This window comes from Abramis brama (genome assembly GCF_963993115.1).
Source record: "Abramis brama genome assembly, chromosome: 20".
NCBI lineage: Eukaryota > Metazoa > Chordata > Actinopteri > Cypriniformes > Leuciscidae > Abramis > Abramis brama.
In genome coordinates this window covers 20675688-20699651 of record NC_139982.1, presented here as the reverse complement: position 1 = coordinate 20699651, position 23964 = coordinate 20675688, and the positions used below count along the sequence as shown (strand labels likewise).

Sequence of the window (23964 nt, the reverse complement as noted above, 5' to 3'; positions counted from 1 at the left end):
TTTTATTATAAATGTATAATAAATATAATATATTATATTATAATATATAAAGTTGCAGTGCAGCATAATATCAATTGTTATGTGTGACAATCATGCACAAACAACAACATTGCATCAAACTACATAAATGTCAAAGTTTGACTCATTATTATTTTATATGACCAACAATAAAAAAAAGTTATGCTATGAAATTAAAGGTGCACTCAGTAATGCTTCACATTTACACAAAAGAAACGAGTAGTGTGGTCCTGCATCTTTCCAATGTAATCCCATGTTGACTGCCTTATTGGACAGCAAAACAAAGTATTTTTAAGAAATCCAGTCATACCAAATGAAGCTACAACATAATGACAAACCCTTTGATCTGTTTATATCACTACCTTTAATTTAGGCTACATCAGGGACACATGGTCCTTTAACAGGCCGCACACGTTACCTGCAGCGTACATGGTAGTTTACATACATGAAAGAGATCACTGCTGGGACGGTGTGCAGGTGTGACATGATATTTGCTGCCCTCGATGTAGTTCGAGAAGAGTCCGTTGCATACATAAAACTATATTCAATACACACTAACTGACACCAGTGCATTTTTCAAGTTGGCCGTCGGTGAAATCGTGACAGGGCTGACGCAGACCGCAGGGTTCGAGCAGAAGGGAAAGGGGCTGTACATCAGCGCAGGACTTCACCACAGGTGCGTTTCACGGATCTCTGCGATCACCTGACTCGCTCTCTGCAAGGCCTATGGGCAGAGGAGAGAGGATGAGAGTTTGAAAAAATGTAACATTTTCTATTTCTATTTTTTCTATTTAATGATAAAATACAAAATTCTAATTACTTTAGAAACAATAAATAAATAAATATAAAACCTATTCTGCATTAATAAACATTTTAACATTAATAAACATACATATACATACATATATATATTTTTTTTTTTAATAAAATATTTACATTAATATACATTACTATTACACATGATATATTACTTATTACTATTATTATGAAATATTAAATAATAAATTACTAGTACTATTATTAAATTAAAAACAATATTATTGTAAAGGCTACTCTGCATATCTAAACATTTAAAACTACAAAATACATATTAAAAACATATCTAAACACCACAAACTATTAAATAATAGTAAATATTAAATTAATATGAATGAATTAATATGAATGTAAAGGCTACTGGGTATTGCTAAACATTTTTACATGAATATACATTATTATTAATTATATAAATAATAACAATAATTATTATTATCATTATATATAAATGACTGACGTTACCTTCAGCATATCTGCGGCCTCATTTCGGCGCTGGGCCATGTCCTCTGACTCCGTGAGGAGGTCGTCCAGCAGGGCAGGTTTATACAACTGTCCCACCAGCTCGCTTTGTAAGCTGTCCTTCACATGGTTTACCAGGAAGTGCATCACAGCCTTTGGTACACTGAAGAGATGGAGAAACAGAGTGAGCATTCAGCTTGAAACATGAAACAAGAAACTCATATTCATGGTTCCTCCATAGTCTCTTGTAGAGGTTAAATGCTGTTTCTACATACCTGTCCTGGATATTTTTACGGACAATGAGAAAATAAGACTTGATGAGCCTCTCGATGACCTCGCAGTCCCTCTGTTCGCGAGCGGACAGTTTCCGAGCAACTGGCACAGGCTGCGAGAGATCAGAATAAATCAACACTAATTCATTGTGACCATGTTAGCAAACAGCTCTCAAAGAGAACACAAATACTCACGGGTGTGTATTTACTTTCAGACTGCAAGCTTTTAAGTCATTTCTGTAGCATAATCAAAAGTATGTGTTTTATGGACTCACTACATCAAGCAGGTTCACTGCGTGCCCTCTCTGAGGGCTGGCGGGGACAGAGCTCTGTTGTTTGTTCCTGTCTTCGCTCTGGCCTTCTTCTCCCTTCTTCAACATGCCTCTCCAGGTCCCTGTCCCTCCTTCCTGCTCCCCCTGAGCTCCTCCGCCCATCTAATACACATAAACAGGAAGAACAAGACAGGATTGAGCACCCACTAGTGTTTTCTGCACCATCCCGGTGTTTAAACACTGATTTTGGCCACAAACTGAAAAACTACTGTTGAGGGTCTTCAAAATTACAATAGAAGTTTGAGAAGGTTCTGATCAGTAAAACCAAAACTGCAGTCAGTTTAGTGGTTGGTGACCATGCAGTCAGGGTTATAGGTCAGGGGGAGCAGATCGAGTGGGTTGAAAATCAACTCCATGCTTTGCCCCTACACAGGGGGCGCCACACACCTTAGACCCATCACCCTCAGCAGACGGCTGCTCGGTGGGCGACACTGAATGCCCACCAGGACCTTTTAAGGACTAAAAAAAGACACAGGAAGAGAAGAGACTAGTCAGCTAGAGAGGAAAGCAGCAGATTTGAGTCCGATTCGAATCAAAACTGCAAGAAAAAGCGGCAAGACTTGGTTTATGCAACAAACTAATTTCCAGAGAGGAAAATAGATAAAAGAACATTGCAAATAGCAGCCCGTTGTATTTTCCAGTGAGAAAACGCAGTTCACTGATCGCTCAAGATTTAACATCATACCTTATCACGAGGCACCGCTGAGGGAAGCTCTCTCATTCGGTTACGTCTCTGCTCCTGTTTAGGAAGACAACAAATATTAATTTCACACTCAAATATTTTCCAATCACGAATCTAATTTAAATCATCATTAAAATGTCATTAAACCTCAATGTTGTTGTTCATGACCCCACAAGCATCTGCAAAGTCTGGGTGTTTTGTGTTGATGTAAGCCAACTCAATCGCCACAAGATTGTGAACCTGGAGCAGAGAGCAAACGCAGTTTTAGAGAAGAAATATATGCACATAAACTGCTGGTCCATAATATGTAAAAGAATAAAAGCATGAGAGAAAACAAACAAACAAAAACAAACCATCTCATTGGTGACTGGAAGCCTCTTCCTGAGCAGAGAGGTGACCACTTCTACTATGGCATCATGGAGCTTTGGAAACCTAAGCAGCTCCTGGCAAAAATGAGAAGATAACAATTAGTATATAGAAGATAATAATAACAACAGTAACCACAGTATAACTAAATAAAACAAATCCCAAACAAATTGAAAAAATGCTGATAATAAAACAACGGTATAATTACTACTAAAAAAAATATATACATACATAATATATATATATGCAATATTTACTAAAAACTGACACTAGGTGGTAGGTAGGAAAAATTGGTTAAGTACAGTTAGTCAGCAATGGCGATGGCGTCAATTTCAATATTACCAAATATTGTCTTTGTCATCACTAAAGGCCCGTTCACACCAAGAACAATATCTATAACAATAATTATATTAGTGTTTACACCAGCACCCGCAATAAACATTCTGTTTAATCTAAGAGCGTGCTGAAGATTGGTCAACTGCCACTTTAAATACTCAAGCTCTTTAGTCGGGTGGATACTGGTTAGAATTAAATGTTTTTTATTGTTCATCAGCTGGAGAGAAAGAAATTGCTCTAAAAGTGATTGTATTTATAATTGTGATGTTAACTTATTCTTGGTGTAAACAGGCCTTAAAGTCTGCTTGAAACAGAAGTTGCGACAGTCTTTTCTTCCTATTGTACTTCAAGTGAAATGACTTTTTGAATGACAAAAATGTAGGACGGGACTTGATTTTGACTTGATTGGATGGTTGTGATTTGCTATTGGTGGATCTCATGTGAGTGACAGGTTGTCCCGCCCTCTTGCCAGTAAACATGTCATCAGAGAAGAGATGTCTCTGCAAGTGGGAGGGGAGGTTATTACGAAGGCACATGAATTAAAAAAATTATGTACACGGATAAATCATTTATCATAAATACTGCAATATTCTAGCCTAGAAATCTAGACGCATGTAATGTAATTTGCAGCCAGGGTCGTCTAGCAACTCTCCGTTGGCTTGTGAGCTGGAAAAACCAAACTCTAGTCAGGCCAATCACATCGTGTATAGAGTCGGTGGGCAGGCTTAACATAATGACGGCAGAGTTGCGACGGTTCCGAGTGAATTCCCTGCTACTTGAAAATAAAGAAGATTGCTGCTGCTGCTGCTGGCGAACAGCGGTCTTTCGAATCGGCTTTGGCCGTGACTCTGGAAGACTTGGAGTTAAGCTTTTCTTTGAGAAAAGAAGAAAGAACGGCACTGAAGTCATTCTTAAAAAAGGAAGATGTGTTTGTAGTTTTGCCGACCGGATACTGCAAAAGTTTAATCTATCAACTAGCTCCGCTGGTGGGAAAACACTCTGGTTGGTTGTAGCGCTGTCCTATTGCGTGCAGAGGGAATCTGAAAGACAACCGTTTATCCCGCCCCTCGGATTGAGCCGTGCCAATGGAGTGTTCCCAGACCTAACATCTTGATGTGGGTCTGGCTTGTCAGGCTAGCAATATTCCATAATAAAACAGGAATTGTCCATTTTGATTTCATGGTGACTTTGACTGATGTGCTGTATAACAACAGTGGAAAACTGTTTTTCTTTTTTGGCTGGGGCTGGAGCAAGACGTGATGCAACAAGCAAAGATAAGCATGAGTATGAAGGCCAAAAATGGTCAAGTCTCCTATGTCTGCAGTCTACCTGAGTGCTGTAGTTGCTACAGTGCTGAATGATCCTCTGCATCTCCTCATGCACCAGCTCCACACAGCGCAGACTGGGCTCCTCCAGACGCTTCACCTGCCTCTTCACCAGCAGCTCAAACGACACCTCAGGCACGAACAGAGCAGGACGTGGACCCTGAGGAAACACAAGAACTACATTATATACCGAAATACACAGAAATACCTGAAACTGCTGCAAAATGCGATCTAACTTGAGATGTAAAGGTATGAAAATTTCATATCACTGTTATAGTGACCAAAATAATCAGTTATCTATATTATCACTGTATTGTTAAAATATGCTGAAAATGCTCAAAAAGTACTGATACACACACTGAAATATTTTTTTCACTTGAAATCAATCAAGTTTTATATCCAAACCTAACAAACAACAAAATTGGCAGCACTATACACTTTTTAGTTCAAAGTAAAACAATTATTAAAGACAATAGGTGAATAATAAGAGAAGTCACAAGCAATAGCACAAATAAATACAATAGAACATTTAAATTTTACATTTAATACAATGCTGTTTTAATAAGAACTAAAAAACGAAACGGTAATACTAACCTTCAGACATTTTATCGTGGTTTATTCTCAAACCTGTAACCGTTTCATCCCTAGATGTAACTCCACGGTGTTATACAAGAGCTTCTTTAAGTCACTCTAATATTTAAAGGTCCCTCAGAGGAGTTGTGCTAAAATAGAAATCTGCAGACTCTGAGGAAACTGCAGCACAATGCCGAGCACTGCAGGCTGCAATCTTTATTTCGTATCCATATTAAAACAAAAGGATGTAGAAGTCTCTATGCAACCTACCGTAGCATTCCTAATAGCTGTAAGGACATCTATAGTTGTAAGTCCTCCAAGAGGATCGACTGACTCCAGTGTCCTACCAAACGTCTCATGGAAAATATAACAAATTCTTGCACCACCACACCTAAAATAAACAGCACAAACAACTGTGGTTAGCACTAGCACTGTGATTAGCTTTATTTCAGTAACAGGTAGAAACGAGGAACTAACAGTTCAGTAGTCTCAATGTATTTGGCCGTCCCTTCAATAGTGTTGCAGTACTCTGTGGCGAACTTTGTGATGAGCTGCAGCAGGGTGGAGCTCTTGTCGTCCACCGGCTCGCCGTAGCTGCCGAGCAGGGATTGATACTGGGCTGCTAGAACATTAATGCGCGTCTTCAGCTCTGGTAAACAGTCCCTAATATGATGCATCAATAACCTAATGGGGGAAAAAACAGGATTTTAATACTTTAAAAGCAGATATGCTCAGCAAAAATGAACAAAATGTGATGTTTCAAGCATAAACTTTCACCTATTTAATGTTCTGGCAAGATATTTGGTTCCGTTTCTGTTGGCGAGGGAGGGGTATTTCTTCTGCAGGAAGGCATACTCATCACGGATGGAGTCTGCCACACATTTCTTATTATTGATGTCCAGCTGACTCCTGCATAAAGACATTTATTCAGTCATATATAGTCATAAACATATATACATATATATATATATATATATATATATATATATATATATATATATATATATGAAAATTGTTAAAATATTAATGCCAATTTGAATATTCAATATTATAATGTAATTAAATACAGAATTTATTTATATATTTATATTTATAGTATTACATTTTAAATAGATTGACAGTCATACTAATAATAATTTTTCTTTTTTTCTTTTTACCTGTTGACCACTCCGATCAGTCCTAGTTTGACAGGAATGACTCTGCCCATTAGTACATCCATTGCATCAGTACCGGCATCCATCAGATCTAGTTTAGTCACCACAGCCAGTGTTCTGCGACCTGACAGATGGAGAAATTAAAAATGCAGCGTTTCCAAAAATCTGCATCACACAGGTATACGGAGTAACATCACATCACACAAAGTGAAAGATACAGATATTGTGTGCAAAAATAACGCACAAGTAGAGTAAAATAAACGTAAATGTGCTGACCATCTGTGTCCACCTCACGGGCCACTTTCAGCGCTTCAGAGGTGGCCATGTCTGTGTTCGCCGCAGTGACAGCTAAAATAATGCAGTTGGGATTACTGATGTATTTTAGGATCAGTTCACGGATCTGCAGCTCGATATCTTTGGGCTGGTCTCCCACTGGGACCTGAACATGAATATATCAGTGTCAGCGTCAAAACATCATCCACAAACAGAATACTCAAACAGGCCAAGCTGAGCTTGAATAAAACACCTTTGTGATGCCAGGCAGATCCACCAGCGTGAGATTGACAACATGTGGTGAGAAGATTTTCAGGTGTATTGGCTCATCACTAATCCCCTGTTAAACAAGAACACAGGATATATTTATAAGACCTTCGACATTCTGTATTAGTCAAAATGCAGAGCTTAATGCCAATAGAAACAACATTACATTTCAAAAGTTTCAGGTCAGTAAGATTTTTTTTTTTTTTTTGATAGAAGTCTCTAATGCTCAACAAGGCTACATTTGTTTGATCAAAAATACAGTAATATTGTGAAATAATAGTACAATTTAAAATAACCGTTTTCTATTTCTATATGTATTTTAAAAGGTAATTTATTCCTGTGATGGCAAAGCTAAATTTTCAGCATCATTACTCCAGTGTTCAGTGTCACATGATCTTTCAGAAATCATTATAATAAGCTGATTTGCAGCACAAGAAATATTTCTTATTATTATCAATGTTGAAAACAGTTGTGCTGCTTAATATTTTTGTGGAAACCATGATACATTTTTTCAGGATTCTTTAATGAATAGAAAGTTTAAAAGAAAAGCATTTTTGGAATTAGAAACCTTTTGTAACGTGTATCCAATGTTTCCTTGTTGAAAAAAAAAAATTAATACTAACTTGCCGACCACAAAATGTTAAACGGTAGTGTACATACGCGGTTAAAAACAAACCATCATCTGATGTAGTTCCTTCAAGGACTCTTCCATACCTTGTTATTGCCAGAAATTCTTTCCGTTTCATTTTCGATTTCTTGCCTGATTTCATCAAAATCTGTGTAGACCTAAAAGGCAGAGACACAATATAAACAATCATGATATCTCACTTCACAGAGACTTAAATCAAACTTCTATAACATTAAAGAGAACGAGAAACACACCAGGGAATGGCATTAATGTAACATGAGGTGAATACAAAGCATGTGTCTGACAAGACCACACTGCAGTATTCTCTCCGGTGATCATTTGGACCAACACGCTCTTGATGTTCATGAATTAAAGGACTTGTTCTTCAACTGTCAAACAATCAAACAAACTCTCTGCACTGTTGTTTGTAGCACATAAAGGTGTCTGACGGCCAGAATGTCTGAATAAACCAACATTGTGCAGCGTCTCTTTGATATAACAACTTTTCCACATGGACTTACTCAAATGTGAGGTGTTGGATAATCCCAATTTAAACATGTGTCTTGAGAAATTGGGTCTTATTCAATAACTGTGCATATGCACAAATTTGTGTGTGATTATCCAAGTCTGAACGCTTTTATGAAAAAAATCATGATTAAAGTGACCACCATATTATGCTTTTTTGGATATTAACTTTCATGCAGTGTGTAATGTAGAAGTAAAAGTCTGCAAAGTTTCAAAGATCAAAGTGCACATCGAATGGAGTTATTGTCTCAAAAGAAATAATGGATTCTGAACTGCCTGAAACCAGTCTTACTTCCTGCAAAAACCTACATAGGTTTGTAACAAATTCGCATAATGCCATTCCTTTTCATTGGCTGCCCATTAACAATTTCTACTTTGACTCGTCCTCAAACACTGTAGTTGTAGCTGAGGCCTGGAAGAGTTTGGTTCGAGTCGTCGACATGTCGAGAAGACACTATTTTCCGTGCTGCGAAAGCAAATCCACTTTGAATGCACTTCAAAAGGAAGAGGGCTGGAATTGATACAGTAAAATCGATGCCATTGTTACTGTTCATATCACTGTGTACACAAATGCTAAGGAAGCCTCCGGAACTGAAATTCAGATGTGATAATAGCCGGTTTGTTTGCAAGCGGTAGACCAATCACAACATACTGGGCCATCTGGCCAATCAGAGCATAGTAGGCTATCATAAAGGAGTGGTTTAGAGAGACTGAATCCTATCAAAACATTTCAGACATTGTGAGAAAAGAGAAAATGTAAATGTTTTTTGACCCTGGATGTATGTAAAACCATTGTAGGAGACCTTCTAAACAAAATTAGGAGTAAGCGTAATAGGGGCACTTTAACAACTTTTGTAGTAAAGTTTATTATAAAATTACAAAAATGATTGCTGAAACCTGAAACCACCTGTGCACAAAAATCACAGTCTTGGTGGACTTATAATCATGTTAAGATTAAATTTTATACATGTGTATTTAATCTTAAATATGCATATGCACAACTGGCAAATAATAGCATAAGAACGAGAAGTTCATGAGAAGTTGTCCTGTGCGTATAATTACTAATCCAAGCAACATTTAGTCAGTGAGAACAATTATTATATATATTTTTAGAATTGTTCATAATGGACTCCTAAAAATGTTAAAAGGGCCACACACATTTGACCTTTGCTGCTGCTGATTGTGAATGCTTTGTCCAAACATGCATTGTGCTGCTTTCCATACCTTGTTTTTGGTGTGTAGAAATTTCCCCCACTCTTCTCCATCCACTCCTGTGGGAAAAATGTTGACGACACAATTTAATTTTCACTTTCTTCAAAGAGTTTACTCTGCCAAGTAGGATAGGCTTTTGTTCCACATCAATATATCATTTCTATTTTTTTAAAGCACCATGACAGCAAATTAAACAAAAACTGCTACAAAACAAAGGCAAAGTGCAGTGCATTGTGGGTAGCACAGCCTACCTAGCTCAAACTAAAACACTCTATTCTAATAAAGACTTAGACTCTTCACAACAAAGTGACATTTAAAATAAATAGTAGTTGATGACTGTTAGTTTTTAGTGAGTAAACTGATGTTTTGCAGTGTGATATGGTTTATATACCTTTTTCACTGATTGCAGTGTGTGTGTGTGTGTGTGTGTGTTCACGACTCACTACTCCTAATTTGTGTGCACTAACATGGATGGGTTAAATGCAGAGGACAAATTCCAAGTATGGGTTACCATACTTGGCCTTCACGTCATGTCACTGTCACTTTTAAGACCCAAATAGTTCATATTCGCCACTTCAATCTGGAACCGAAACTAGATTGTACTCTACATTCCTCAGTCTGGGTTTGTTTAAAACCAATGGTTTTCAAACCTGTCCTGAAGCACTGCACCCAGCACTGCACATTTTGTATGTCTCCTTTATGCCTTCTACAGACTATGCGATTTCGGAAATCCTTTAAGATCATTACAAACTATGGATCTAATAAATATGGGTACGACATGTATGTAGAGATGACACCCTTTGAATCGTAGGCTACGCCGCAAGTTATGCTGCGTTCCAGACGAGGTTGGATGTGGGAATATGCCACATTAAATGTCCCACTTCGGACCTCAGTGATGCTGCGTTCCAGACAAGATTGGACATGGGAACATCCCAAATTAAGGTCCCAATTCAGACTCAGCAGACTCCAGGCAATCAGACATCACATTCACATGTTGAAAACATGATGTTGCCACGACACAAAGAGAGTATATTGTTTTTTTGTGTCAATTATGGCAAAAACAGAATAAAAAGAACACAAAATCGCTTTGAAAACAGCTGATGAAAAGCAAAAACTAAGGAATTATTACAAACTTAATGTTAATGTTTTTAGGTTTATGCTCATTGGAAGCAGGACTTGCTGACATCTTGGAAGTGACGTCAAATTACGCGTTTTGCAGAGGTTAGGGTTGATCGATGTACCCCGAGTTCACAGGTTGAATGTCCGACTGCCAGACGTTATTTCCAAATTCCGAGCTGTCTGGAATGCAGCGTTGGTATAGAAGAATAAATCGTCATCAGAATTAGCACTAGTGGTAAATAAATAGAGCAAGATGAACTACACTTTGGAAATAGTTTTTTATGTGTGCTGAAAAAAAGAGGAAGCGAAAGAGGAGAATAGGCAAAAGAGGCCAACTTGGCATACCAATTTTGCAAATGGAGCTTGATGAGAGTAGTTTTTAGTTTTAGCGCCATGTCGCGATGATCAATAGGCCATTTCATGTTGCATTTTTATTGGCTAGTCAGAAGATGTAGGTCGTAGCAGCAAACATACTGTGAGATGATCATGCTAAATTTCTGACACTGTCAGAAAATTATCACAGGCTATCTTTGGTCGCAAGACCCTGCCAACGGCCGTCTTTGAACCTCACTCCCTGTACGACGTAGGACCACCGTTTAGGAGCCACGACCACAGAAATCACCACGATTGGTCATCCTTCGTCCGGGACAGCCCAAAATCCAGTGCTCCAGGACAGGTTTGAAAACCACTGGTTTAAGCTAAGCCATTGCATTAGCAGTTTAACCAAAGCTTATAATCAAATAATGGAAGCAGGATGAGAAAAAAACACAAAGCTGCTCAACACAAGCAAAAGGGTAAGAAACAAGGAAAAGGAGACCTTTGTAAAGGCGCTCATTTTTCCAGGAATTGGGCTCTGTGTTTAAAGAGAGATGACAGAGTGTTAGCCTGCAGCAGTGCAGTCTTTATAGGACTCTACTGTAGCCTAATCCACACAAATGCAGAGATGCCCATGCTAAAAGCTTCATCTGAAATAAATAGCACTGGATTCTATGTGTATTGAAAGTTCACACAGTTTATTTAAAGAAACAGCACACATGGATAAACTGGCTCGGATCACTATGGTTTCCATTCTCTTTAGACTTAACTTGGCAGATGACGACCTAACAAGTACCTGACACCACTGCACCGCCATTGATAGAGCAACCGAATTAGAAACAAAGTAGCACCTAAATCCCACAAACAAACACTGGAGGTCATTAATTCATGCTTTAGAAAAAAAAAAAAGTGCATACCATTCTCTTCGCTGGACTTTCTTCTGTCCTCCGGGTCTACGTTCACCAGCTGGAGGATGAGAGGCCTGCGGGTGACGATGCCCGTCCCGCGGGGCAGAAGGTCTCTGCCAACCAAACTCTCCAGCACAGAGCTTTTCCCGCTGCTCTGGAAATCAGATGCACCACACAAAACACAAATAAATCTGGACTGTCAATTACTGAACATTTACTTCTTAAAAACATGTTTAGAACCGTAACTAAACGTTATATGCCTCTAAATTATCGACACGATCAAAACGTTGCTGAAAAACCTGTTGCACACAATCTACTACATTCCTTCTGTCGTCTGACTGATAGTTTATACTTTTCAGCAAGTAAAAGGCCTTTTAATATCATTCTAAAAACCACCTTCAAATCTTTCCTGATTTTTATAAACGCAAGAATGACTTTTATATTGTTAGAAATAGTTCAAGATGCTCATCACTGTATTGAATTGCATTATATGTTTTGCCCCATAATAAAAACTACAGAGCTTTAATCATCAAACTAAGCATTTAAATATCTTAATATTAAGATATATTATTGGGAGATAGAGTGTCAAATTATATTTATACACATTTTATGCAAGTATCTTATAAAGCTATTAGAATTTCATCCTACATTTTTTGCCATATAATTATCATCTACACCAAACTGCATATTTGTTCTCAGTTTGGGCCTCTGAAAAAAGTGTGAGCTCTATATTCTCAACATATTATACTATATGAGCCATAAACGTATGTAAAACACATACGCAAACCTAGATTTATTTTATATTTTGTCTAAATATTCCATTTAAAAAAAACATTGGGGTCCAACATTTTCTTTCATTTTCAACATTTGAAATCTTTACTTATGGGAACCACAGACCATTTGAGGCAATCATATGTAGTTTGGACTAGCAAAAACAATAAACTATTGTTAAAATCTCAGGGAAATGATAGGTTGGTAGCATGTGTGGTAACCTTTTCTGATTATTATTTAATAAGTTAGGCTTTACAGGGATAACAACACTTTCTTGGGCACCCAGACAGCCATATCCCCTTAAGCGGTCAGTGAAAGTCTCTGCTTTAAGACTCTTTAAACTTATTATACCTGAAGTGTGTGAGGCAGATGGTAAGAAACTCTTCTACTTGATGAGTCAGTCTCTGGTGTACTTACATTAAAGCTCCATATTACTATAACACTATTTATCAAGTATGCAGTATTTTCCACAGTGAAATGACGCAGATATATATTGTAACGTGACGTCAAAGGATACGATCCACAATCCTTTTCACCTTAGTATCAATCTGCCCATTTTGTCCTTATTATGAAGTGAGTCTTGTCGTGCAGCTGCTCAGTCCAAACATGCAGCCTGAACTGTCAAGTTCAGACCAACCATGGCGCATCTCATCATGTGCTAGCTAGTGTAATGAGACCAGCACAGCTCTATGATTCACTCACTTTATGATATTGCTCATGCTGTTAAAACATAAACACATTCCTAACAGTAGACATTTTTTACATAATATACTTGAGAGGTCAATTATTCAAATACGAATTAGGAAACAAGCGAGGGCATACGTTAGCACGCTAGTTAGCTGGATAGCGCAGATAAAATTATTTGAAAGCTAGTTAAAGATTTTAATTTTATCGTCTTAATTGTCAGGATATTGAAAAAGACATTCATTTGTCGTTGATCTTGCCATATATAAAAAATGTCGCAGAAAAAAAATAACGTTGCTAATAATAGGTTGTGTTTCAAAATAAGTGAACTGCATAGATATGGGCTTCATAGGCGCCCTCGAACTTTCGATTCCATTCCGAAATGCAGTCTAGGTGGGTAACTTAACTCACTAGGTTTGGAAACACCGCCATAAACCTGTAACGTTATCAGTCTGAATGGAAACAGCAACTACAAAATTACCTGCGTTCCCACCACTGCAATCTGAGGCAGCTGGATAATATCCGCCCCGACTGTGTTAAAAACATCCTGGAGTTTGTTAATGACAGGAATAAGAGCCTCCATCGCGTTGACGATCTCTTCCACTGTCAAAATGAGTGGCTAAAGCGACTGCCGCGGCTAAACACGGCACAAAGTCATCCAATGTCCCTCACTGTGACACCATGAACCAACCCGGCCGCGGAAAAACTGCGCGCTGATGGTGCATTGTGGGACTTGTAGTTTTAGGCGGCACAACAGCTGGTGACCCACTTTTGAATTTTCTGGAAATAAACTACATTACCAAGCATTGTTCTGAGTGGATGCGCCAAGGCAACCGTAACTATGGGGTGCAACAAAAATATTTTGGAGCATAGAGGAAAACATGTTTTTGGGAAGGTACCAATATTACATAAATTATCACACATGTAGCCACGTGGTGTTATTAATATAGTTATCTGAGTGACAGCAACAACACACCTATTTTTTAATAGGCTATATACACACCAAGGTAAACGTTCATTAATAATTCACACATTTTTACAAACGTGAACTGGATAAATTATAAACAGTTAAATACAAAATGTAAAAATGGCAGAGTATAAAAAAATAAATAGTAAGAAAAGAATGCCATTTAAATTATCAATATCTTATCTTAATTAATAGTATATGATCTAAGCGCCTTTTGCTTGTTTACATATATACAAAACACTTTTAAGTCTTTTATAAAAAAAAAATTATAATTAAATGGGTTCGGAGCAAACCATATCAATGTAAGTTTATCAAACTTCTCCAATAATATTAATTGTATAACATGCCTTTTTCTTGTTCTATCCCATGGCCATTGAAATATATGACAAATTCTATGTATGACAGAAACTACATATGTATATTGCAATCAATTTTATATCAGTTCAAGTTTACTGAGGGTACTAAAATGCCCCTGTATCGCAACTGCACAGCAATTAATGTGTTTTATAAAAATCCTAAAGAAAAGGGTCCTCAAACAAATCATTTTGAACACGATTTATTGTTAACCCAAGTAGACATACATCTGGGTTCAAATAGGCTATTTAAGATTTACATTTCATCCATAGGATTAAAATAAAGAAAGTGCCAGATGAGTCTACCGAGACTCTGAACATAACAACTATGTCAGCGGGTAACAGTTAAACCAACAGGACAGCTGCCTTTAAATATTGCACATGGGATCATTCAACAGAACAGGTCACAGGTGATGTCATACAGGAACACAGCTGGGTTATACATCGTATTTACAAAAAAAAAAAAAAAAAAATTATCAGGCAAATGCTAAGTTGGTACATTCCCCTTGTTTCTTTTTAGGGGTTACACTGCCATATAAAAAGAAACAATCAATGCTTATGTTTTGTTACAAACATATAAAAAGTTCAGCCAACATACACTTTGGCTTAGAGAACAATGTCAGACTTGTACTTTGCTAAAGCAAAAGCTGTTTACAAACCCAACCGGATAACTGATGTACATGACAAAAACAGAGACTTGCTTTCTCTCAGCCATGCAAACTATAATACACACGAGGTCATAAAAGTGCTCCAATCTGATCACAATAAACTGAATATAACACAATGAGTGGGAAAGGCACCTCTCTAACTAATAAGTGTGAGTTTGAAAGAAACTACTAAAACTATATCATTCACAGCAATGCAGCAAACATTTGCTTAGCTTCACATAAAAATAAAAGAGCAGTTCATGAAGATGTAAACCCCAAATATTCATATTATGAGTGTTCAGCACCAAAACAACAAAATATACAACCTTGGATAAGTAGAGAAGCTAATGGAAGAGGTAAATGGTCTGTCATGATGATTCAGGATTTCTGCACATTCATTCTTTCACTATATCAGGGGAGTTTAGTAGCTAACCAACAACCTGCATATAACAACTTGTTTCATATAGTCAAGAAAGTGTGATTTCAATATAAATGCACACTAATATTAGAGCGTCCTAAAATAGTTTCTCATCAATAAATGAATGACTTTTTTTTTAATGTTTTGGTGCTGCAGGGATGAAAACAAACTCATAAAAAACCTAAACCTAGACTTTGAGGCTATTAAGAGGTCACTATCCAATGTAGTGTCAATTGTAGATATCAACTGAAACTCCAAATGCATCTTAAATAACGGATCAGTCACTGGTAAAATCAAACCCCAATCATCATCACAGCAGCAAATTAATAACTCAATCTAAATCAGACATAAAAACACAAGTGTGATGGTCCGAGCTGATGTTCAGGACGAGGTGCAGTCCGTGTACGTGGTGACCATGTTTCCTCTCCGCTGGGTCACCGTTCTGCAGTGTTGTTTGGTTGTGCCCTGAAACCTGCTCTCTGTTCTTTTTATGTGTCTGTCAAATGTAAACATCTTCTCCATATCTTCAAACATGTCCTCGAAGGTTCCGGTACCAAAAGCGCCCTGGAAGTGTCTCTTGTGGCGGTTGTGTGCTTGCTGGTGGGCCTTTAAGTGCTCGTCAAAGTGCCGTTTTTGGCGAGCGTGCCTGTTTTGGCTATAGATGTCGGAGTCTCTGAACATGTCATTGAAGTTGAAATCAAAGGAATGATGAAAACGCTGCCCTCCATTCATGTCTTCACTGCTGAATGCATTGTCTCCTAACTGGTCATACTCTCGCCGCCTTTTCTCATCCGACAGGGTTTCATATGCTGCAGAACGAGTTTTCAAAAATTATGCATGACCAAGTCAGCAATGAGAAGAATCTACTAATAAACATGCTATTTAATTGTAGATCACTATATTAAGTTGTTAATCAAGCAGAATATATTACACCTACCAGTCAACAGTATGGAAAAATTAAGAGTTTTCTATGTTTTTGAAGGAAGTCTCTTATGCTCACCAAGGCTGCATTTATTTGATCAAAAATACTATTGTGAAATATTATTACAATTTACAATAACTGTTTTCTATTTTAATTTATTTTAAAATGTCATTTATTCCTACAATGGCAAAGCTGTAGCTAATATTTATAATGTTACAAAAGAATCCTGGAAAAAATATCACATTTTACATAAAAACAGATAACACTTGAGCACCAATAACAATTGATAATAACTTTTTAATAAACATAAAAGCTTCAAAAGTTGCATTTTTGAAATGGGTGTGAGTAATTTATGTAAAAAAACATCCAAGTATCTCAAGTTATGTTTACCACAGTTCTTATTTTACTCATAAATTGAAAAAATCCCATTATAAAAACCCATTTGAAAATCTCGAGTGAACCACTAGAGAATTAGTACATAAATTACATTTTAAAATATATTAAAATAGAAAAGTTATTTTAAATTTTACTAATATTTCACAATATTACTGTATTTTTTATCAAATAAATGCAGCCTTGGTGAGCATAAGATACATTAAAAAACATTACAAAATCTTAATGATGTCAAACTTTTGATATGAATAGTGCATATATAACCTACCTTCAGCAATCTCTCGAAATTTGGTTTCCGCATCGGGGCTCTTGTTCTTGTCAGGGTGATATTTCATGGCAAGCTTGTGAAAAGCTTTTTTGATCTGACGGTCAGAAGCGTCTTTTGGCACACCGAGGATGTCATAGTAGTCCTTTCTGGCCAGTATGAGTTCTGTTATCATCAGGATACACACTGCGAACATCAGTGTTGACTGTGCCGTGGCCATGCTTCTGGCTGATGGACAAGATGATAGAAGAGAGAGCAAAATTGTGTCAGTTGGACCTGTCTAAACAATGAACATCTATACCTCTTAATAACAATGTAATATCACATGAAAATGTATCTATAAATACATTTCAGGAAATAAAATAAAATAAACAAAAGCAATGTTACTTCTTTGTACAGTGGAATTCATCCATAGAATTTTCAACATGTGCTGCACATAATAATATTCCTGATGTGTTTATATATTCTTACATACATTTTAGCAAAATTGTCTCTGGCTTTACCAATGCGCCACGCCCCCTTGATTAACCGTAGTTTTGCAGTTTTTAACATTTCTTTAAATTGAAAAAATGTAATTCAAATATATATTTAATAACCATTTATTAAATAGAATATAATATTTTATTATATTCTATTATTTTTAAGAATATTGCGTTTGCCAGCGTATGTACAGTATTCTGTACATTTCTACGATATTTTGAATTTTACTATATTTTCTTTATATTGTTTCATTGATTAAGAATTATAAAACACCCGCAATACGCATTTCGAAACCAACTTTCATAAGACTGACGAACTCATTTAGCCAGCTTGCTAACATGAACATTATGTCTCATCTAATCCTATCGCATTATCAACAACAACTACGAAAACATGCCATATAAATGAAAACAATTAATAAAAAGACGTGAATTCGGGCATATTTTGAAACACGTACTTACTGTTCCTGACAGCACCGATGAAAATGATCAAAACTGATACTGGTGTTTTCAATATTTGGGCCGTACAACACGACTCTCAATCCTATTGGTGCAGCTCTGTACCACGTGATCTTTGCATAAACCAGACACCAAAACGCTCACTGTTGCGTTTTATTTACGCAGAGCCAAGAGGCAGATATGTATTACATAAAATCTAAGTTTTCTAAACTAAACTCTTATTCCTGATGTTATTTACACAAGAGCAACAGAAACTTTACTGGTTTTTGTATAACAAAAACATTTAAGAAGTGATTCTGTTTCAGTAGAAAAGTAGGGTAGGCCAAGAATCTGTGCATAAAAAAATAAATATGTATCAGTATAATTAGAATTTTGTCTTTTTGAGATGTGATTAGGTAATTTCAAAACTACAGTTGATCTTAAGATTGTGATATGACAGGCTTGTTTTTTTTAATTAAAGATTTACAAATACAGGTGGTACATTATGATAAACAACAACAACAAAAAAGTAAATATTTGTTTAAATATTAACACATTGTATTTTATTTTTCTTTATTATTTTTCAAACTTAATATTATATTTAGATATTTATTATATTTATTTTAATTTTAGTTTGACATTTATTTATTTGTAAATTACATTTACAATACGTTAAAAAAATAATAAGTTTTACATTGAATATTTATGAGGCAGTTTCCAAATTTGTTTCCAGAAATGACAGGCTTATGACAACAGCTGCAAACCTTGTCCATGATGTCATTACGTTTCCCACAATGCCTCAGCAGCAAAACAACGCACGCGCCGTGCGCATTTCTCAAGCGTCTCTCAAAGATGGCGGGTGTCCCCGATCCACTGGAAGATATGCTGTACTCCGAAGTGGACGAAAAAGCCGTCAGTGACCTCGTAGGCTCGTTAGAATCGCAGTTGGGTGGACAAAACAAGGCGGTGGGTCCTCAAGGCGACATCAGGAGACCCTCAAACGCGCTAAATCCACACTTGGGGAAATTACTGCCCGCCCAAGTAGAAACAACACTGGAGCAGCAGCGGCAGCCACAGCGAAACCAGGAGGGAAACTCTCAAGAAAACGGTCCGGACAGGATACCGGCGTCCAGCTCTGTCCCCTCCACCTCGAACCTGCCCAGTACTTCTGCGAATTTAGTTACAGCAACGAACCGGGTGCAATATCATTCATCAGACCCATCAACTTGTTCAAGTGACGCAGCACCAACAGACTCTCATTCCAATACAAATCACATTGCGTCTGCTGTCCGGACGGTTCCCGCCAGAATACAGACTGTGAACGGAAGCAGTGGCACGTTAAACTCTTCTGTTATCGCTTCCGCGCCTGCTTCTGTAAACGGTATTGACATTGGTGCAGGTGTAGGTACTGGTAAAAGCAACATGTCTGCTCCTACTAGTACAAATACTGCTTTTGTGTCCGCTCAGCCCAACAGCACACTGCCACATGCGAATGTGTCACTAGATAGTCAAGCAAACCCCACCATAGCACTGCACAGGCCTCCTAACACCATCACAAGTGTCGTACACAACGGAGGTGACCCTAAAGTCTCAGGATTGCCCATGCAGGGCACTGGTCTTGTCTCCACCTCTGTGGCATTCACAAACACAGAGCCCAAATCTGACCCTCAAAACCAGATTAAAGCCATCGTCCCGAACCAGCTCCCCGGGGCTCCTGTAGGGTTGCACCCCAGCACGCCCACTCAAATTATTGTGTCCTCAAGTCCAGTGGTGACCTCACTTCCTGTGGTAAGCACCCCTTCTGTCCTCGCAAAGCCGGCAACAACCACTCTCGTAGGACAGCACACGACCCTGTTGAGACCTGGTACGCCCACTCAAGTGACGGCGACCGCGGTGGCCCAGCAGCGACCAGGGGCACCTACGACCCAGCTGATTGTCAGACCCCAACAACAAACTACTATTCAGTTACCACCAGGATTCACCATACCACCAGGTAATAGCTCGGGAATAGTCCAGCTGCGAAAAAAATGGTTTAAAGGAATGATTCACCCAAAAATGGACATTTTATCATTTAATCGCTCTAATGCCATTTGACAAACTTGCATGACATCCTTACTTCTGTGGGACATAAAGATATTTTTAAGACTTTTTTTTGCACATAATGAAAGTAAATGGGGTCCAAAACAAAACAACATCGGACGTCATTGAATTTCATTGTTATTGCTTCTATATGACTCGTTTACACAGTTTTCTCTGTGTTCTTCTGAAGGTATGGTGCTGGTACGTACGGAGGCCGGTCAGCTGGCGTTGGTTCCTCAGCAGGTCCTGGCCCAGGCCAAAGCTCAGAACCAAAATAAAGGCACCATGTCACCGAGACCTGCTACACCCACTGCTGGAGCAGCTTTCAGAGTCACCACACCTGTTGCCCAGGTATGAGCAAGACATCTCTTGTTGGATATCACATGAATAATATTTGCATATGATTTATGTATTAATTTAAAGATCACATTAGCAAAATCTCATGGGCAAAAAAGGCTAATTGCCAATAATGTAGCGATGTATGAAGCACAGCTCACGTCAGTGTTGTTATACTGTAACAAAGACACCTTAAAGGGATAGTTCACCCAAAAATTAAAATTCTGTCATTAATTAACAACAATTAATGACAACAATGTTGTTCTGTGATTAACAACAATCACCCTCATGTTGTTCCAAACCCGTAAGACCTTCGTTCATCTTCGAAACGCAAATGAAGATCTTTTTGATGAAATCTGAGAGCTCTCTGTCCCATTGACCGCTACGCATCTACCACTTTGACACTTCAAAAAGTTTATCAAGAGATCGTAAAAATAATTTCCAAAAAGGCTTTTATTTACATCACATGCAAACATTCATCACTCACACATCAGTTGTGGTAAACGGAAGCTCAAGCATGTTCACTTGATGACCGTGATGTCAATGGAGGGACAGAGAGCTCTCAGATTTCACCAAAAAGATCTTCATTTTTGTTCCGAAGAGGAACAAAAGTCTTACGGGAACGACATTTGAGGGTGAGTAATAAACGTGTGGGTGAACTAACCCTTTAAAATAAAATGTAACCAAGCTTTTTTGTTGGTCAACAAATTTGAAACAGTTGTGAAATCTGAGTGGGGAAATCTTTTGACCTTGTGCAAAATTGTCACATGGATTTTCGCGTGGATCTTATTGAAATGACTGGATTTCGCCCATGAGAATTTGCAGAACAACGGTAAATGTGACCGAAGTTGCTAAAATTGCACATAAATGAATCTATAGAGCTAATTGACTGTTCATACATATAGTTCAGTGGGATAGTTCACCCTCATGTTGTTCCCAATGCATAAAAGATTTACATTTCAGGCAGATTGAAGTCTCCATCATCATTCATATCCATTGCATCTTTCTTCCAATTACAATAAAAGTGAATTGAAAATGAGGCTTTCTTTCTGCATAACATCTACTTTTGTGATTTTTCTGTTCCAAACTGGCATACTTTTTCTTTTCTTTTTGGCACACAAACTGTTGTAGGGAAAATATTATCTGAAAAGTCTTACAAAAGGATAAATAGCACCATATATGTCGTCCATGTGACTTCTGAAGCCGTATTGAAGCTTTGTATGAAGAAAAAAAAAATCACAGATAATTTTAGATTGGCTGGAGCTCACAAATCAATTATGACACCAATTAAAGGTTATTAATAATAAACACTGTTATTTATCCAGTGGTTCAAAACCAAACATCATAACATCATATGTGCCATACTTGGATTTGATCTGTTTATCATACAAAGCTATAGAGTGGCTTTAGATTTGATATCTAGCGCTTGAGGAGTATAGGTACTTTTTGTTTAGTTTTTTGGTGTTTTTGTCCTTTTTGAAGTTTGACAGCCAGTGGTAAACTAAGAACTTTCATTGAATGGCAAATATGTATGAGGAAAAATTATATTTGTCGGTTTTGTTGAAAAAATGACATGCGTGTTTGGAACAATGTAAAGTTGAGAAAATACGTTGTTTCTGGGTGAATTATTCCTTGAAAATGTTTTATATTAGTTCATGATACCTTGTCTTATTGCACCACTTTCCATTCAAATTGGAAGCTCAGGTAAAATGTTTCTTCTGTCATGGCACTGTAGAGGTAAGATTATTTTTTATTTCCGTAGCAGAAGACAGCAGTGGTAACGATTACCTCAGCTCAGAAGCCCACCACCACAGTCATTACAGCAGGAGCCCGTGTTCAGCCTGCACCACAGACAGTCCTCAAACCCTCTGTGACCCCTCAGAGTCCCAGCACGACCTCTGCCGCTGCCCCAGCTAACAGAGCACCTGTCCTCTCTCAGGTACTGTTCAAATTAAACTCTCTTCATTCGTCATGTAGCAAGTCATTTTTGTTTCTATAGCACCTTTCCAGAGCAAGCTTCATCAAGCTGCTTTACATCTGAAATATAAAAGAGAAATATATAAAAGACATTAAAAACAGACAATCAATAAAAAGATGCATAGAGCACCGTTTAGACCAGTTTAAACAAGTGAAGTCTGACTATTGGTGGATGTGGATTCTAGTTCATTATTTTTTGTAAAATACCAGAATTTTCATTTCAGGAAATGCAAGAGAATGTAAAGAAGTGCAAGAACTTCCTAGCAACGCTCATCAAACTGGCGTCCCATAATTCCCCCTCCCCGGAAACATCTAGGAATGTGAAGGCACTAGTGCAGGATCTGCTGGTAAGTTTTAGCCATTTCAGTGTTTAAATGTGTGTGTGTGTCATTTCTGCATCTTTAGTGGCAGACTGGCAGTGTTTTGATTGGACCACTTTATTATTGTTTCACTTTTTTTTTCAAGTGATAGTATTTCATCTTGTGCTTTTCTCATGCTAAACTGTAGATGTCAGCATTTGCAGGGCTGAAAAATATGATTTTTTTCCCCTGCTCAGACAGGCCAGTAAAGGTCTCTTTACACAGCCATGTTAAGGCTGATTTGTGCTTGCTCAAAATTTAGTGTAAAGACATAAGGTCGCATAAAAGCTTGACTACATTATGCCTGTCAAAGTACACAGTTGTAATTGCATTTAAGCACCTCTGAGCAGCATTAAACAGTCTGTGTAAAGACATTAAATGCAACTGCTGAAGCACTTCTTTGCCACCTTCACAGTGTAAATTTGGCATATTTTTTATTTGCCCTGCCAATATTCACACTTTTTTTTTCTTTTCTTTTTTCTACAAATATTTTGCTATACTACTATGAATTCACACCTATTGGCACCCATTTCCAACAAACTGTTAAGAGTGAATTCCTAACTTTGTAGCAAATTATTTGTATAACTTATTGTAGAACTACATGTAAAACAAGAGCAAATCTTTTCAAATTTGCACATTTGAACTGATATGCATTTTGCCTTCTAAAATCTGCAAAGGATGCAAAAATTGAGCCTGAGGAGTTTACAAATCGCCTGCAGACAGAGTTGAAATCATCTCCTCAACCATACCTGATCCCTTTTCTGAAGGTAGGACTCATTATTTTCCATTATAAAGCAGTTGCACTTATTGTTCTTAATGACACTAAATCTGTTCCCCCTTCTCTTTGTACAGAAAAGCCTGCCTGCTCTGCGTCTGACACTTCTGAACTCCCAGCAGTCTTTAACTCAGCTGTCTCAGGCCTCGACTACGTCCACCCCACTGACGGTGAACACCATTAAAGCTCCAGCGCCGAGCACACTACCCACCACCATATCTACCATCCGGCCGGCTGCTGCCATGACTCCCACTACCACCATGGTACTCGTGCTTTCCTATGGGCTATTGTAGGGCTGGTCAATATATTGAATATTCATGTCCATAACACTTAACCCATTGAATATTCGTAACATTTACAATGTGAAAATTGATAATTTTAATGCACTTTTTTTATTTTGCTATGTTATTAAATTAATTCTATGATCTTAGCCTCGGTAAGACGGATAATAGCATCTCTGATTCAAACTTGAGTTGCAAAAAATAAGTTTTTAATTGATTCATAACTCGTTCACAGAAGCT

The 23964-nt window shown here is 37.6% G+C and overlaps 3 protein-coding genes across 9 annotated transcripts in view; 1 reads left to right on the top strand and 2 right to left on the bottom strand.

Annotated features, from left to right (window-relative positions):
• Window positions 1-358: 358 nt before the first annotated feature.
• On the bottom strand, window positions 359-13753 carry dnm1l (dynamin 1-like). 3 transcript variants are annotated; one of them, XM_084094158.1, is made up of 20 exons: window positions 13517-13742; window positions 11590-11734; window positions 11175-11210; window positions 9251-9297; window positions 7588-7659; window positions 6860-6946; window positions 6610-6772; window positions 6337-6457; window positions 5957-6088; window positions 5657-5863; window positions 5450-5570; window positions 4611-4766; window positions 2933-3022; window positions 2727-2819; window positions 2583-2636; window positions 2285-2356; window positions 1841-1999; window positions 1569-1678; window positions 1297-1456; window positions 363-742 (listed from the first exon to the last, which is right to left on the bottom strand). In XM_084094158.1, exons 1-20 carry the CDS (start codon window positions 13616-13618, stop codon window positions 686-688), a joined length of 2184 nt encoding a protein of 727 aa, XP_083950284.1. In that variant the 5' UTR covers window positions 13619-13742; the 3' UTR covers window positions 363-685. The 3 variants fall into 3 exon arrangements, with proteins under 3 accessions (XP_083950282.1, XP_083950283.1, XP_083950284.1); XM_084094156.1 differs by lacking the exon at window positions 2285-2356 and having other exon boundaries at window positions 359-742; XM_084094157.1 differs by lacking the exons at window positions 2285-2356; window positions 11175-11210 and having other exon boundaries at window positions 359-742; window positions 13517-13753.
• A 789-nt stretch (window positions 13754-14542) lies between these two features.
• dnajb9a (DnaJ heat shock protein family (Hsp40) member B9a) lies at window positions 14543-18036 on the bottom strand. 2 transcript variants are annotated; one of them, XM_084094160.1, is made up of 3 exons: window positions 17938-18036; window positions 17004-17228; window positions 14543-16229 (listed from the first exon to the last, which is right to left on the bottom strand). In XM_084094160.1, the coding sequence occupies exons 2-3, from the start codon at window positions 17218-17220 to the stop codon at window positions 15802-15804; spliced, it is 645 nt and encodes a 214-aa protein (XP_083950286.1). In that variant the 5' UTR covers window positions 17221-17228; window positions 17938-18036; the 3' UTR covers window positions 14543-15801. The 2 variants fall into 2 exon arrangements, with proteins under 2 accessions (XP_083950286.1, XP_083950285.1); XM_084094159.1 differs by having other exon boundaries at window positions 17942-18025.
• Window positions 18037-18688: 652 nt separating this feature from the next.
• LOC311070342 (transcription initiation factor TFIID subunit 4) overlaps window positions 18689-23964 on the top strand; it is a gene marked incomplete at its 5' end in the record, with an annotated part of 34668 nt that continues 29392 nt past the window's right edge. For 2 of the 4 annotated variants that reach the window (XM_084094140.1, XM_084094139.1), the window contains 6 exons: window positions 18689-19910; window positions 20187-20347; window positions 22095-22271; window positions 22534-22656; window positions 23346-23435; window positions 23521-23706. In XM_084094140.1, coding sequence (XP_083950266.1) covers window positions 18689-19910; window positions 20187-20347; window positions 22095-22271; window positions 22534-22656; window positions 23346-23435; window positions 23521-23706 — 1959 coding nt within the window. The remainder of the gene's footprint in view (window positions 19911-20186; window positions 20348-22094; window positions 22272-22533; window positions 22657-23345; window positions 23436-23520; window positions 23707-23964) is intronic. The other 2 variants (XM_084094142.1, XM_084094141.1) reach the window with 1 other exon arrangement.